General features: G+C 54.6%; 2 protein-coding genes and 4 non-coding genes across 6 annotated transcripts; 1 reads left to right on the top strand and 5 right to left on the bottom strand.

Annotated features, from left to right (window-relative positions):
• The first annotated feature begins 5,796 nt into the window (after window positions 1-5,796).
• BEST4 (bestrophin 4) lies at window positions 5,797-9,419 on the top strand. Its single transcript, XM_004598930.2, has 9 exons — window positions 5,797-5,979; window positions 6,061-6,155; window positions 6,683-6,916; window positions 7,123-7,277; window positions 7,659-7,736; window positions 8,402-8,599; window positions 8,696-8,776; window positions 8,880-9,034; window positions 9,127-9,419. Exons 1-9 carry the CDS (start codon window positions 5,828-5,830, stop codon window positions 9,392-9,394), a joined length of 1,416 nt encoding a protein of 471 aa, XP_004598987.1. The 5' UTR covers window positions 5,797-5,827; the 3' UTR covers window positions 9,395-9,419.
• Window positions 9,420-11,676: 2,257 nt separating this feature from the next.
• Window positions 11,677-13,956, bottom strand: RPS8 (ribosomal protein S8). Its single transcript, XM_004598929.3, has 6 exons — window positions 13,879-13,956; window positions 13,357-13,463; window positions 12,908-13,007; window positions 12,470-12,645; window positions 12,164-12,293; window positions 11,677-11,819 (listed from the first exon to the last, which is right to left on the bottom strand). Exons 1-6 carry the CDS (start codon window positions 13,880-13,882, stop codon window positions 11,710-11,712), a joined length of 627 nt encoding a protein of 208 aa, XP_004598986.2. The 5' UTR covers window positions 13,883-13,956; the 3' UTR covers window positions 11,677-11,709.
• Window positions 11,924-11,992, bottom strand: LOC118758741 (small nucleolar RNA SNORD38). Its single transcript, XR_004995823.1, has one exon. It is a non-coding gene; the product is annotated as a small nucleolar RNA SNORD38 (small nucleolar RNA).
• Window positions 12,363-12,429, bottom strand: LOC118758742 (small nucleolar RNA SNORD38). The gene has a single exon (XR_004995824.1). It is a non-coding gene; the product is annotated as a small nucleolar RNA SNORD38 (small nucleolar RNA).
• LOC118758743 (small nucleolar RNA SNORD46) lies at window positions 13,082-13,185 on the bottom strand. Its single transcript, XR_004995825.2, has one exon. It is a non-coding gene; the product is annotated as a small nucleolar RNA SNORD46 (small nucleolar RNA).
• On the bottom strand, window positions 13,554-13,633 carry LOC118758737 (small nucleolar RNA SNORD55/SNORD39). Its single transcript, XR_004995819.1, has one exon. It is a non-coding gene; the product is annotated as a small nucleolar RNA SNORD55/SNORD39 (small nucleolar RNA).
• Window positions 13,957-15,245: the final 1,289 nt, after the last annotated feature.

The following is a 15,245-nucleotide window of genomic DNA, read 5'->3' as shown; positions in this document are numbered from 1 at the left end:
TCAAAATCGTCTGTATGTGGGATCTTCAATAAAGGAAGCTAGGGAGAGAGGAAGGATGGGATGGGAATGAGGAGAGAGAGAAGGGAGAAGGGCCAGGAGCCTGCTTGGTTTCAAGGCCTCGCTGGCCTCACTGAGCTGACCAGATCCAGCATGGCCCTGACGCGGCTCACAGGTTGGAGGGAGGCGCCCCAGGCTGCACAGCTCAGTGGCTGAAATATAGGGTATCTGAGGAGTGAGCTGGGGGCGCTCATCGCAAACTTCCCAGGGGCTGTCCTGGGCCAAACCTGGAAGGAACCTTGTAAAAAGCACCAGGCCTAACCCAGCACAGTGGCCTAGTGGCTAAAGTCCTCGCCTTGCACGTGCTGGGATCCCAAATGGGTGCTGGTTCATGGCCCGTCTGCTCCACTTCCCATCCAACTCCCTGCTTGTGACCTGGGAAAGCAGTAGAGAACGGCCCAAAGCCTTGGACCCTGAACCTGCGTGGGAGACTTGGAAGAAGTTCTTGGCTCCTGGCTTCGGATCAGCCCAGTTCCAGCTCTGCTATGGCTGTTGTGTCCACTTGAGGAATGAACCAGTGGATGGAAGAACTTTCCCTCTGTATCTCTTTCCTCTGTAAATCAACTTCCCAATAAAAATAAATAAATCTTAATTAAAAATAAAAAATAAATTGTGTCTTGGGCCAGCTGCGGTGGCCTAGTGACTCGAGTCCTCACCATGCACTGGGATCCCATAGGGCACTGGTTCATACCCCAGATGCTCCACTTCCCTTCCAGCTCCCTGCTTGTGGCCTGGGAAAGCAGCAGAGGAAGGCCCAAGTCCTTGGGACCCTGCACCCAGATTGGAGAGTCAGAAGTAGTTCCTGGTTCCCGGCTTCAGACTTGCTCAGCTCTGCTCCAGGTGTTGTGGCTGCTTGGGGAGCGAACCAGTGGATAAACAATCTTCCTCTCTGTCTCCTTTTCTCTGTAAATCTGATTTTCCAATTAAAAAAAAAATCTTTAAAAAAAAGAAAAAAACACCAGGCTAGGGCCTGGTGACTGGGGTAGAAGTGGCTGAGTTCCAGACAACCTTGTATACCAGGCTTAGAGGGCAGGACTAGCACTGTTTGGCTCGGCATTAGCTGGCAGAGCAACAGGGGAAAATCTCTTCTGTCAAATCTTGGGAGGCTAGGGTGGCAATAGTCAGCAAACAGGCAGAAACCTAAGGGATATGGGTACAGCATGGCACAGCAAGCTGAACCAAAGCCCATGACACCAGCATACAACCAGGCTTTTTTTTTTTTTTTAAAGATTTATTCATTTTATTACAGCCAGATATACACAGAGAAGAGGAGAGACAGAGAGGAAGATCTTCCGTCCGATGATTCACTCCCCATGAGCCGCAACAGGCTGATGCGCGCCGATCCAAAGCCGGGAATCTGGAACCTCTTCCGGGTCTCCCACGCGGGTGCAGTGTCCCAATCCATTGGGCCGTCCTCAACTGCTCTCCCAGGCCACAAGCAGGGAGCTGAATGGGAAGTGGAGCTTCCGGGATTAGAACCGGTGCCCATATGGGATCCCGGAGCATTCAAGGCGAGAACTTTAGCTGCTAGGCCACGCCGTCGGGCCCAACCAGCCTTTTTTTTTTTTTAAGTTTACTTGTTATTTCTTTTAATAAAGATTTATTTATTTTATTGGAAGGGCAGATGTACAGAGAGGAGGAGAGACAGAGAGGAGATCTTGCATCTGATGATTCACTCCGCATGTGGCCGCAACGGCCGGCACTGAGCCAATCTTTTTTTTTTTTTAAAGATTTATTATTATTGGAAAGCCAGATATACAGAGAGGAGGAGAGATAGAGAGGAAGATCTTCCATCCAATGTTTCACTCCCCAAGTGAGCCGCAACGGGCCGGTACGCGCCGATCCGATGCCGGGAATCAGGAACCTCTTCTGGGTCTCCCACCCAGGTGCAGTGTCCCAAAGCTTTGGGCCGTCCTCAACTGCTTTCCCAGGCCACAAGCAGGGAGCTGGATGGGAAGTGGAGCTGCTGGGATTAGAACTGGCGCCCATATGGGATCCCGGAGCGTTCAATGTGAGGACTTTAGCTGCTAGGCCACGCCGCCGGGCCCACTAAGCCAATCTGATGCCAGGAGCCAGGAACCTCTTTCTGGGTCTCCCACGCGGGTGCAGGATCCCAAGGCTTTGGGCTGCCCTTGACTGCTTTCCCAGGCCACAAGCAGGAAGCTGGATGGGAAGTGGAGCTGCCAGGATTAGAACCAGCATCTATATGGGATCCCAGCACATTCAAGGCAAGGACCTTAACCATTACGTTATTGCGCCAGGCCCTACTTGCTATTTTTTATTGGGAAGTCAGATTTACAGAGAGAAGGAAAAACAGAGAGAAACATCTTCCATCCACTGGTTGGCTACAACGGCCAGAGCTGAGCTGGAGCTGAGTCAGAAGCTCCTTGCGTGTCTCCCACACAGGTGCAGGGTCCCAAGGCTTTGGGCCGTCCTCGACTGCCTTCCCAGGCCACAAGCAGGGAGCTGGAAGGAAAATGAAGCAGCCAGGACATGAACTGGCACCTACATGTGATCCTGGCACGTGGAAGGCCAGGATTTTAGCCACTAGGCTACCACGTTGGGTCTTGCAACCAGGTTTGAGTCCCAGCTGCTCTACCTCTGATCCAAGTCGCTACTAATGCAACTGGGAAAACAGCAGAAGATGGCCCAAGTGCTTGGGTTCCTGCACCCATGTGGGAGACCCGGGTACACTTCCAGGCTCCCAGCCTTGGCTGTTGTGGCCATCAGGGTGTGTGTGTGAAAACAATCAGACAGAAGGTCCTACTCTGTCTTGTTCTCTCCCGCTGCAACACTACCTTTCAAATAAGCAAACCTTGGAAGGAAGCAAGCTAAGGAAACAGCTTCGGTTTTTCCTAGTAACAGCAGCCCCACTCAGATGGCTGCAGTACTCTGGGCTCCAGGTGTTCCTTCCGTGTGCTCCCCAGGGAAAACTGAGGTGTAAGGGATTAGGCCGTAGAGCTGGGTTTCAGACGCAGGTCTGTCAGAAGTGCAAGCCCATGCTCCTAATGGCCCCTCCATCCTTCCTCTCCTTCAGAAGTTTTGGTGAAAGCAGGCCCTGGGGAGCAGCGGAGAGTGGGGAGAGAGGGAAGGATCCAGAGAGGTCAGAGGCAGGATCATCCTCCTGGGATTTTGCATCAGCTCTGGGAGGAACAGGAGCTATTCAGTCTTCTTTCTACATTGAGTTTTTGTTTCTTTCAAAAAATGTGTCTTGGGCCAAGTGTGGTGGTCTAGTAACGGAAATCCTCACCTTGCATGCACTGGGATCCCATATGGGTACTGGTTCGTGTTCCAGCTGCTCCACTTCCCTTCTATTTCTCTGCGTGTAACCTGGGAAAGCACTCAAGGACGGTCCAAATACTTGGGACCCTGCACCCGCGTGGGAGACCTGAAAAGGGCTCCTGTCTTTGGATCAGCTAAGCTCCGGCCATTGTGGCTGCTTGGGGAGCGAACCAGCTCTGTCTTTCCTCCCCTCTGTATGTTGGACTTTCCAATAAAAATAAATAAATCTTCAAAAAAAAAAAAAAGATTTGTATCTCTTTTCTTCTCTGTGTTGTTCTGCCTTTCAGTTTAATAAATAAATCTTGGGGTTCAGCCTGGTGGCACAGGAGGCTAATCCTCCATCCTGTGATGTCAGCATCCCATACGGGCACCAGCTCGTGTCCTGGCTGCTCCACTTTCGATCCAGCTCTCTGCTCGTAGCCTGGGAAAGCCATGGAGGACGGCCCAGGTCCTTGGGACTCTGCACTTACACAAGAGACTAGGAAGCAGCACTCAGCTCCCAGCTCAGCTTTGGCCATTGTGGTCATTTGAGGAGTAAGCTAGTAGATGAAAGATCTTCCCTCTCTTTCCTTTTTCTTTCTGTGAAATCTGCCTTTCAAATTTTTAAAAATAAATTAATAAATCTTTTAAAAATTCTTTTAAATTTATTTTATTTTATCATTTTTTAAAGATTTATTTTTTTCTTACAAACTCAGATATACAGAGAGGAGGAGAGACAGAGAGGAAGATCCTCCATCCGATGGTTCACTCCCCAAGTGAGTGCAACGGCCAGTGCTGTGCCAATCCAGAGCCAGGAGCCAGGAGCTTTCTCCAGGTCTCCCACACGGGTGCAGGGTCCCAAGGCTTTGGGCCATCCTTGACTGCTTTCCCAGGCCATAAGCAGGGAGCTGAATGGGAGGTAGAGCTGCCGGGACTAGAACCGGTGCCCATATGGGATCCCGGCACATTCAAGGAGAGGACTTTAGCCACAAGGCCACCGTGCTGGGCCCTAAAAATAAATAAATAAATCTTAAAGCTTACTTTTTTTTTTTTTTGAGACGGAGGGAAAGAGAAATCTCTCGTGTACTTGTTCATATTCCAAATGCTTGTAACAGCTGGGACTGGGCGGGTCCAAAGTCAGAGGTGAGGGAGTTAGTCCAGATCTTCCAAGTGAGTGACCAGAAGCCAGGTACTTGAGTCACCACCTGCTGCCTGCTCAGTGTTAGTAAGAAGCTGGCATCAGGAACAGAGTTTTGCCACTCACACCCAGGCACCTGGCCCATGTGAGATGTGGGCGTCTTAACCTCTAAGCCAGGGACCTGCCTCAGGTTCTACCTCTACTCACCTCGGACATCATTTGTTCTACAAATTAAGGATCGAAGCCTAGATGTAGAAGTCTCCCCTCTGTTTCTTGAGCACTCCAAGTTGTCAACACAGTGGAAACAGAGCACTCCACGTGGCCTGTCTCCATGGGCCTGAGTTCCCACATGTGTGACCTTGTTAGCTCTGTGGCATGGTGATGGCAGGAAGGCTCCCTCAGGACCCTGGGTACCTGACCTAGAAGGTTGGCATTGTGGCCAGTGCAAATGACCCTGGCCCCACAGCTTAAGCCTTGGCACAGCCTTTCAAGGCTATCCACTCTGGCTTTGCATCCTGCCTCCAACATGGCCTGGCTGCCATGACCATGGGCAAGTCATCCACCTCTTGGAGGCTCATCTGTAAATGGAATAATCTGTAAATGGAATCATTCCTGCTTGTGGGGTTGTGATGAGGCTTGCAAGAGATGACATAGTAGTGTCCCCAGCACCGCACCTGGCACTTTGGCAGTGCTCTCTGATCAGCACTGATGGCATTCTAACAGCTCATCGTGTTCTCCCCTGGAGCTTGGGACAGGACTCCCTGCCATCCTGCATGAGGTGTTGGGGGGGACAGGTTAGGGCACTCTAACAGCCCTTCTTGGCTAGGGAGCCACACCTAGTTCCCAGGGGAAGTTGGGTGACAGCCTTAATCCATCAATGATAACTTCAGGCAAGCCTCATTTTATGGATCCAGGAGGTACTTAAGTTGGGGGCACGGAGGGGAACTCAGCTGTTTCTCAATCAGCTCTGTGCAGGTAAGCAGGTGTGTTTGTGGCAAGGGAGTGAAGGGGGAGGGCAGGAGATTACCCCTGGACTTGGGAAAACTAGAAAATGGGCTTGCAGAGTGAGTCTGGGCCAGAGATGAGGCTGCTGTCTTCAGCAGTTCAGGATACAGTGACTTCTGCTGTGCAAGTGGAAGAGGAGCTTAGGAAGCTCCTGCCTGAGGGGCACTCAGCTCTGCTTTGCCCAGCCCAGTCCTGGCTTCAGCACGGGCTGTATATGTCCTGCTGGGGACACAGAGCACTTTGCCTGCTACCTGGGGTGGAAGCTTGGGTGTGTGACCTGACAGGAAGAGCGGTTGCCTGGTTAGGGCAAGGCAAGCTAAGGGGAGGAACAGCTCTTTGGACCTGCTGCCCCAGGCCCCCAGCACCATGACGGTCTCATACACGCTCAAAGTGGCAGAAGCCCGTTTCGGAGGCTTCTCTGGCCTGCTGCTCCGATGGAGGGGCAGCATCTACAAGCTCCTCTACAAGGAGTTCCTACTGTTCATCGCCCTGTATGCCATGCTCAGTATCACCTACCGGTAAGGGCCGGGAACCCAGGGCTGGCTAGCTGCTGGGGGACCAGGCTATCCCAGGCCTGACCTGATGTGTACTTAACCCAGGCTGCTGCTGACTCAGGAGCAGAGGCAGGTGTATGCTCAGGTGGCCCGCTACTGCAACCGCTCCGCGGAACTCATCCCCTTGTCTTTTGTCCTGGGTAAGGTCCCCTGGGGCCCCTTTTCTCCCTGGGGTCCTCTGTGCTGTCTCTGACCTTTGGGTTGAGTTGGTGCCTCTGAGGGTCAGGAGGCACCAGTATCGCAAGCAGAGCTGGGCGCCAGGTGCGGGACTTCCAGCTGGCTAGGCCCTGCTTGTAGCTTGCTGGACTCTCACTCTGCACAAGGCACAGGACACCTGCTGGCCGGATGACTGGTCTCTAGGTGTCGGAGAGAGGTGCCAGGCCCCTCCCCATTCATGGGAAGCAGGTCTCAGAGTTAATCATTATCTGGCCTTGAACTCCCACTTCTGCTTTGGGTAGGGGAAGTTGACCCTCACCTCTTCTGGTCTGGCCTTGGCACAATAGGGCAAGTGGTGTGGCCTGGGGAAGGGGTCCCGACAGAACTTGATCTTCCCTGTGGCGTGGCTCATTGGGCCTGCACTAGGGCTGCTGGCTGCTGAACGGGAAACCCTGATGTCCCAGCCCTTCATACTCCCTTCCTGTCCACACCACCAACGGCAACTGGCTAGGTTTCTACGTGACTCTGGTGGTCAACCGCTGGTGGTCCCAGTACACCAGCATCCCACTGCCGGACCAACTGATGTGCGTCATTTCGGCCAGCGTGCATGGCATGGACGAGCGCGGCCGCCTGCTGCGCCGCACTCTCATCCGCTACGCCAACCTGGCGTCGGTGCTGGTGCTGCGCTCCGTCAGTACCCGCGTGCTCAAGCGCTTCCCCACCATGGAGCACGTGGTGGACGCAGGTGCGCAGCTGCAGGGAGCCCTGCCCTGGAAGGAGGAACAGGGTGGGCAGTCTTGGAGCGGAGGTCTCCCTGGAAGGGAAGCTTTGAGACCTTCCCCGCCAGGGAGCGCTCCGAGGTCCGAGTCTGGGGACCACAGGTGCAGGTCAAAGAGGGGAGCCCCTAGCGGCAGAGGATGCACCTGCACTCCACCCACTTCACCCAAACAGGGTTCATGTCCCAGGAAGAGAGGAAAAAGTTTGAGAGTCTGAAATCCGACTTCAACAAGTACTGGATTCCGTGCGTGTGGTTCACCAACCTGGCGGCCCAGGCCCGGAAAGACGGGCGGATCCGAGACGACATTGCTCTCTGCCTTCTTCTGGAAGTGAGTCAGCCCAGGTCGGGGCCGTGTGCCCTTCCCCTCCTAGCTTTGCAGAAGAAAAGCAGTTGTATGTAGTGCTCAGCACGTCCCTGAACCACATGCTGTTGGGTGCACTCTTCCAAATCAACTAATTCAACTCTCACAATAGTCCTTAAGGTAGGGTTCTATTATCACCCCCCTGTCACAAACGAGGAAACTGTGGCCCAAGTCACTAACGTTCTGGCTCCTCTGGGGTGTCTGTGCTTGCTGTCACACAGACACTCAGTGGTAACACCTCACAGCAAAGGGAGCCTCCAGGCCTGACCTGCACCGTGGTCTCCCCTGCTGCCTCCCCATCCTTGCCTTCTTACCTCTGCTGACCACCTGTTCCTGGTCTCCTACCAGGAATTGAACAAGTACCGGGCCAAATGCAGCATGCTGTTCCACTACGACTGGATCAGCATCCCGCTGGTCTACACCCAGGTAACTGCCTCTTGCCTCCCGGTCCTGGAGCTTCCTGTATGTCCCAGGCCACATGCGAGAGAGACACAGCAGAATTAGATGTCTTCCTCCACCCCCGCCCTCGTCAAGATGACCCTATTCCCTGCGGGTGCTGCCACGTCCTGTTACATGTTGTGGATTTTGTTTTTATTTGAGAGGCAGAGAAACAGAGTGAACTCCCATCTGTTGGGCCACTCCCCCAAATCGGAAATTCAATCCAGGTTGCCCACACAGTTGGCGAGAAAGAACCCCATAACTGGAACCATCACGATGCCTCCCAGGCTCTGCTTCGAGAAACGAGTCAGAAGCCAGGCACAGGAGCTGGCATTGTGGAGCTCCAAGTAAAGAGACTGCTTGTTAGCAGGAAGGAGTTTCTGGCTCCTTGCTTTGGTCTGGCTGTTGCGTGCATTTGGGGAGTAAAGCAGCCGAGGGAAGCACTCTCTCTTTAACTGCCCCACTCTGTGTAAATCTGTTTTTCTTAGGAGCCAGGAAATGGACCCCGGCATTGCAGTGTAGGACGTGAGCATTCTAACCAACAGCTTCATCAGTCACTTAGCTAAATACCCTGCCCCCGTCCTCTGTGACAAGTCCGGTCCTCAGGGCAGGGATGGCGTTTCTCCAGGTGAGCCCGGCTTTCCCTTCTCCAGGTGGTGACCATAGCCGTCTACTCCTTCTTTGCCCTGTGTCTGGTTGGCCGCCAGTTTCTGGAGCCGGAGGCAGGGGCAGCCAAACCTCCGGAGCCTCTGGAGCCAGGCCAGGAGGCCGCACCGACCCTGGGAGACCCGGACATGTACGTGCCTCTTACCACTCTGCTGCAGTTCTTCTTCTACGCTGGCTGGCTCAAGGTAGCCTGCCCTTGTAGGACACAGGGACCAACACAGGTCCACCTCAGCCCTGGGGGCAGAGAGCGGGGCTTGAGCCCAGACACTTTGTTACCACAGGTGGCAGAGCAGATCATCAACCCCTTTGGTGAAGATGATGACGACTTTGAAACCAACAAGCTCATAGACCGCAACTTGCAGGTGAGGGTGGAGGAGGGGCAGCATCTCAGCTCCTGCTCTCTCCCTGCCGGCTCTGCCAGAGTAAGGTCCTTGGGAACCGCTGCGTGTCCCTCTGCTGCCCCAGGTGTCCCTGCTGTCGGTAGACGACATGTACCAGAACCTGCCCCCCGCCGAGAAGGACCCATACTGGGATGAGGCCCAACCGCAGCCCCCCTACACGGTGGCCACGGCGGCAGAATCCTTGCGGCCCTCCTTCCTGGGCTCCACCTTCAACCTGCGGTGAGTGCCCCCACCCTCTGGGGCGCCAGTGACAGGACCCCTGCCCTCGTGGGAGCCAGTCTCATTCATCCACCCTCCGCCCTCTCCCGCAGCATGAGCGACGACCCCGAGCAGAGCCTGCAGGTGGAGCCGTCGCCCGCACCCGCCCGGCACGCCGCGCAGACACCGCTGCTTGGCCGCTTCCTGGGTGCAGGCGCGCCCTCCCCCGCCATCAGCCTCCGCAACTTCGGCCGCGCGCGGGGAGTGCCCCGGACCCCGCACGTGGTGCGCTTCCGGGTGGAGGAGAGCGGAGATCCTGAGGCAGCCGACCGCATCGAGGAGGAGGAGGATGAGCTCGGGGCCGAGGCCCTGGAAGCCTGAGGGCCGCTCTGCCTGCAGGCCGACCCCGCTGCTCCCCTCCATGTTCCCAGCTGCGCGACTGGAGTAGCTCTCTCCCGGTGTGCCTGCGGCCGGGCTGCTCTGGCGGGAGAACCACAGCCCAGCTTCCTGGGCAGCGAAGGAAGGCCGGTGGTTTGCAGAAGGTCCTGCGGAGAGCTGGGCAGGTCTGGGATTTGTGCTACAGCTAGATTTTTTCAGAAATTGCGAGCTGAGGTCAGTTTCAAAGTCACACTTGCCAGTGCCTGCAAGGTTGTACCTTCCTTAGCCTGATAACCTCTCCAGAGGTGTGTACTGGGGTTTGCTGTATGCAACGTGCATTTTTTTTCTAATACAATGAGAATATTCTTGTGTAGTATTGTTTCAATTGATGGGTGGGGCTGCTATATACGGGCACCTTTTCCAGCCACGGCTACTTCAGATGCAGCTCTTCCGCTAATACACCTGGGGAATTGCTTGGGCCCCTGCGCCCACGTGCTCCAGGCATCCACCTGGCTCAGCCCTGGTCACTAGTCAACTGAGTGTTAATAGGTGGCAGCCCAGCCCAATTCTAACTGGCTATGCTCGATACTGCACAACCAACATTTCTAAGTCCATTTTCAGGTCCCCATTGAGACAATACAAATTCAAATAACTGCAGCTTTTTTTCCCTTAGTTTTAGGGGGGAGGTGACTAGTCAGCCGTGAAAGAGGAAAGGGTGCTGGAATTTAAGATTTTAGACAAGGAATCCATTCACTTTTCTGGTGGATCAGAAGCAGAAGGAAGAATTAAAGACAGAGGTCTGGTGCTCACCATGAGTTAATACTAACATGGTGAGTTCACACTGGGTGAGCTCACTTGGTCCTTAAGGGCAGCTTCTGTACTCAGAGAAAAGGGGCCTGAATGCCTTTCATTTGTCCCAGTCTTCTACCAAAGGGACCACCCACAGTTCAGCCAAGTTCATGAACCAGTCGGCTTCTGAACTGCTTCCCTCTTGAAACTTCATACAGTGATAGCACCACTGGGCCCGGAACCCACATGGAAGACACGAGAAATCCCAGTTCTGGCACAGAGGGGCTAACTCAGTTCCAGCCACTGCAGCCATTTGGGGAGTAAACCACAAGATGGAAGCTCACATCTCTTCATAAATCTGCCTTTCCAGTAACACCTTAAAAACAATATAAGCAATGGAGAACATCCCACACAAAGCGTTAGCTGCTCCAGGTTGAAGTGACTGGCCCACGTGCACTTTGAGTTCCACTTCGAATTCAGCTGCCAGCTAAAGCAGCAGGTGGCCCGAGTACTTCAGCTGTTCATGCAAACAGGAGACCGAGAGAGAGAGGCAGCTCTTGGGCTTTGATGGGGCCCAGCTGTGGCCACTGCAGCCACCAGTGCCAACTGGTGCATGTAGAACTGGTCTCCGTTACTCTGATCTAGTGGGCTCAGCAACTCCTCACTCTGTTAAGTGCAAGGATCCTATATGGGACCAGTTCACATCTCCCTGCACTGGAAGACTCCTTCAGCTCCAGCCACTTGGGGAGTAAATTAGCATATCTTCACCTCTAAACTGCAGCACAACAGCAGCCCCCAAATGGAGCTAAACTAGGCCAAAGTGAGGAGTCACAAGGAAGCAGAGCAGCCAGGACCTGAATTAGTATGGTGGCATCACAGGTAAGAGCCTAACACTGAGACTGGTTCCATATGCGGCACTACACCCCATGCGAGAGCGACAATTCAAATCCTGCTGCTCCTGCTCAGCTTTCCAATCTGTTTGTTAGTGAAATACACAGCCCACACTAACAGTCAGTCTGGCCTTAAAAAAACAGAGCCAAAGACCTGGGCACCTTTAGCTTAGTGGCTAAAGTCCTGCACCAGGGTTCCATATGGCCGCCCGTTCTAATCCTGGCAGCCCCACTTCCCATTCAACTCCCTCCTTGTGGCCTGGGAAAGTGGCTAACAATGGCCCAAAGCCTTGGGTTCCTGCACCCACATAGAAGACCTGGAAGAGGCTCCAGGGTATGGATTGGCTCAGCTCCGACCATTGTGGCTACTTGGGGAGAGAACCAGCAGATGGAAGACCATGACCCGTCTCTCCTACCCAGTTTCTTCCTTTCCAATAAAAATAAGTAAATCCTTTAAAAAAGGCCAAAAGGGATCCCACGGATGGGGGGAGGGCTCAGGGTTAGGATCATGGGAGGGGGCAAGTATTGCCGACTGCAGGCATCCACTTTACCAGCATAAGGATCCAATGAGCTGAGCCAAACATTCAGACAATGTGGACTAAGAAATAGAATAAACAGCTTTATTACATGAAGGTGGATTTATTTGCCTTTCCGGGCCTTGATTTTCCTTAGGTAGAACTCCAGCTCCTTGCCCTCTAGCACATAGCCATCTGCTCGGCCACACTGACCTGGCCTTGATGCAATGCAGGCTGGAAGAGAGAGTATATGTGATCCTTAGAACAATAACCAAGCAGCCACACTCACACCCATCTCTGCAATGCACAGGCAGCCCAGGGGCAGGCGTGAAGCCCTGTCTCCTCAGGCACACTTTATCCTCACTCAAAGTCAGTAGCAGAACTGGACAAAGCTTTCATCACCGAGACAGCCCCTCAGCCCGCCCATGGTTTTCTCCAAACACGCTTGAACTGCAGAGGCCAAGCTCCAGACCCCTCCACCCCTGGGGCAGGAATCCCATCATCAGCCCCTGGCCACAAGATGGGCACACGGCACCGCTGGGGGCCCTCCCCCCGGCCCAGTCTCCCAGCCAGCTCACCCAGCAGCTTGCCCTGCTGGAACTGTTCCTCCAGAAGACTGCTGATCTTGGCGTTCTTTTTTCTTTCATCGTATTTCTTCTGGATTTTCTTGGACCGCTTTTTGTTCAAGATCTCCTCCTCCTCAGGAGTCTGAATGAAAGCAACAGGCACATTAGCTCAGGAGCCAGCAGGTGTCACCGGAGCCTGTGTGCACCTGCCTTCCTCAGCACAAGGCTCTCATCTCTCTCCCTTCAGTAGCAGAACTGGACAGAGTTTCATCACGAGAAGGCTGACCCCTCCCCCAGCCCTGCAGGAAGGCCACGTACCAGCTTGGCCCCCTTCTTGCGGCCCAGGGGCAGTGCATAGTGAGACTCGTACCACTGCCGGTACGGGGTGCTGTCGACGAGCACGATGCAGTTTTTCACCAGGGTCTTGGTGCGCACCAGCTCGTTGTTGGAGGCATTGTAGACGACGTCGATGATCCTGGTTTTGCGAGTGCAACCTGCTCTCAAGAAACACAGACATCAGTCGCAAGGAACCACGGGCCAAGTGGCCTGCTCAAGCGAGGAGAGCCTGAGATGGGAGCATCAAGTCAGCTTCTACATCTTTGGATTGTCCAAGCAAGACTGGTAACGAGGCTACAGCCAGCCTCCGCAATCCCTGGGAGGATGATAGGATGACCCTCCGGATCCCCCATGGCCTTCAGGCAAGTTCAAGGAAGCTGGTCTAGATCACAGGACTTCCTGCTGAGGGGCCTCACTCACACTCGGAGCCCCAGGAGAAATTGCCCACGTCCAGCCTCAGGGCCCGGTACTTCTTGTTGCCTCCTCTCACGCGCACTGTGTGAATGCGACGGGGGCCGATCTGGAAAACAAAAGATGAAGACCAACTTATCAAGCCGTCGGGGAAGCTGGGGACCTGGACTGGCTGGAGGGAGGCACCAGTCAGTGTAACTATGACAGGTCCTTGCATCGGCAAGTGGCTCTTGAGTGACCAGGACGGCCACCACCACACCTAAGGATACTTTCTCATCACTCCGGTTGCCTCCAAGCAGCACGGACCCCACGCACGTACCACCACCAAGTCTGCAGGCAGCACCAACAGCCACCCGGCTCGCAAGGATCCCCAGGGGAGCCCAGCCCTGCATTTCAGCACCACGACCTAGAGAAGGAATGCTCCCCAACCCTGCAGCGTATGCCACGCACACACACACCTTAGTATTGGCGGCAGGGCGGCCCAGTTCATACTTCCGCTTCTTGTGGTAGGGCTTTCTCTTGCCCCCAGTCTTGCGGCGCTTGTGCCAGTTGTCCCGAGAGATACCTGTGTACGGGGAACCAAGGGACGGGACGATGAAGCCGCGGCGACTCGGGGCCGGCGGTCAGAGCGCTCCAGCACCCGCCACGGGCGGGCCGCACGCTCAGTTCTCCAAGGTTCGCTTCCCCACCGCGCAGTCGGGAGTTTGCAGCATTACCGATGTGTCATCATCCACGTGCGGCCCGCCGCCCGCACTCGTTTCCCCGCGGCAGCCATGTTAGTGCCGCCTGCATCCCGCAGCCCGGAACCCTGGAAGTTCGGGGTTGTAGAAGGCCTTAGCGGCCAAAATCCGATGGCTGCTCTTCCTTACGCCTACTCGTGCCCAGGAATGAGGGTGTCCGCCCTGCTACCCTGGCCGCGACGCAGGATGGCGCCGGATTGAACTCAGCCCTTCCCCGGCCCGGCCCGGAGGAACACTCACCCATCGCTCGGCCGGCTGGAAAGAGAAAACGCAAAGCTTCACGGTCTGGTTTGTCAGGCTCGGCCCGCCTCCCTTGACGTCACTTCCGGGCGCCGCTGGAGCCGCTGCGTGACGCATTAAGTGTGCGACGCCGTTCCACCCGTCTGCGCTCTTCGGCGTCAGACCTTGGGCGGGGGTGAGGCCATGGCCCTTCTGGTAGAAGTGGGATTTGAGCATGATTTTATTTGATGCTTTGAAACATTCAGAGGCTATTGCAGTAGAGCACGGTGAAAGGTGCGTGTGGCTGCGATAGTGGTGAGTGGTGGACTTGGGTTTTGTTTTGAACCGTTTGGAGATTTTTGGACGTCGCTGTCTCCCTCAAGGTGTAGGGCCGAGGAGTCGGAACTTGAGCTATTGGGGCCGTTTAGTGGAAGATAGGAGCTTATTCTGGCCATGTCTGAGACCGGTGTCCACCGGGGGTAAGAGTGATAGTTGGGCCGCTGGTCGCTCTTGCGATAGAAGCCTGGACCAAGTCGTTACTTTGTATAAGGTTGCCAGGTAGACAGCATACGTGTGTAAGGAGGAGCCAAAGGAAATAGGATTTTTCCTGTGGCAGAATGAGGGGAGCCAGGCAGCACACACGCATCTAATCTGTTCCTTGATCTCGGGTGGGTTCCCGCCCTCTCCTCCTGGAAGCTTAAGGGGGTTCCCGCCCTCTCTTCAGGGAAGCTTAAGGGGGCTTGTCCTGCCCTGCCCGGGGTCTGATAGTTCCCTAGTGACACGCCCAGAGGAATTTCAGCTATTGCTAACCCAGGAAGCCCAAGAGCAAGAAACAGAAACACGCAGGACACTCACCCATATTCACAAAAGCTTATCAGGTGCATTTTTTTTTAAAGATTTATTTATTTTTATTACAAAGTCAGATATACAGAGAGGAGGAGAAACAGAGAGAGGGAGATCTTCCATCCGATGATTCACTCCCTGAGTGACTGCAATGGCCGGTGCTGCGCCGATCCGAAGCCGGGAACCAGGAAACTCTTCCGAGTCTCCCACACGGGTGCGGGGTCCCAAAGCTTTGGGCCGTCCTCGACTGCTTTCCAAGGCCACAGCAGGGAGCTGGATGGGAAGTGGAGCTGCCGAGATTAGAACCGGCAGCCCATATGGGATCCCAGCACATTTCAAGGAGAGGACTTTAGCCACTAGGCCACACTGCCGGGCCCTATCAGGTGCATTTTTGAAAAGGTTTGAGTTTTATTGGACAGTCAGATATACAGAGAGGAGGAGAGACAGAGAGGAGATATTTCACCCACTGATTCGCTCCAAGTGACCACAGCGGCCAGAGCTGAGCCATTGCAAAGCCAGGAGCCAGGAGCTTCTTCCAGGTCTGC

This window comes from Ochotona princeps, chromosome 2, assembly GCF_030435755.1.
Source record: "Ochotona princeps isolate mOchPri1 chromosome 2, mOchPri1.hap1, whole genome shotgun sequence".
Taxonomy (NCBI): Eukaryota; Metazoa; Chordata; class Mammalia; order Lagomorpha; family Ochotonidae; genus Ochotona; species Ochotona princeps.
This window is presented reverse-complemented; position numbering and strand designations above follow the sequence as displayed.

Bases quoted from the DNA above. Each gene is read 5' to 3' on its own strand.
- BEST4 (XM_004598930.2), top strand. From the start codon at position 5,828: ATGACGGTCTCATACACGCTCAAAGTGGCAGAAGCCCGTTTCGGAGGC. The intron at 6,156-6,682 runs GTAAGGTCCCCT...GCAACTGGCTAG, and splicing joins CCCCTTGTCTTTTGTCCTGG to GTTTCTACGTGACTCTGGTG. The intron at 7,737-8,401 runs GTAACTGCCTCT...TCCCTTCTCCAG, and splicing joins TCCCGCTGGTCTACACCCAG to GTGGTGACCATAGCCGTCTA.
- RPS8 (XM_004598929.3), bottom strand. The intron at 12,646-12,907 runs GTGAGTGAGGCC...TCTTGAGAGCAG, and splicing joins TTTCTCCTGGGGCTCCGAGT to GTTGCACTCGCAAAACCAGG. The intron at 12,294-12,469 runs GTACGTGGCCTT...GCTTTCATTCAG, and splicing joins GCAAGAAGGGGGCCAAGCTG to ACTCCTGAGGAGGAGGAGAT.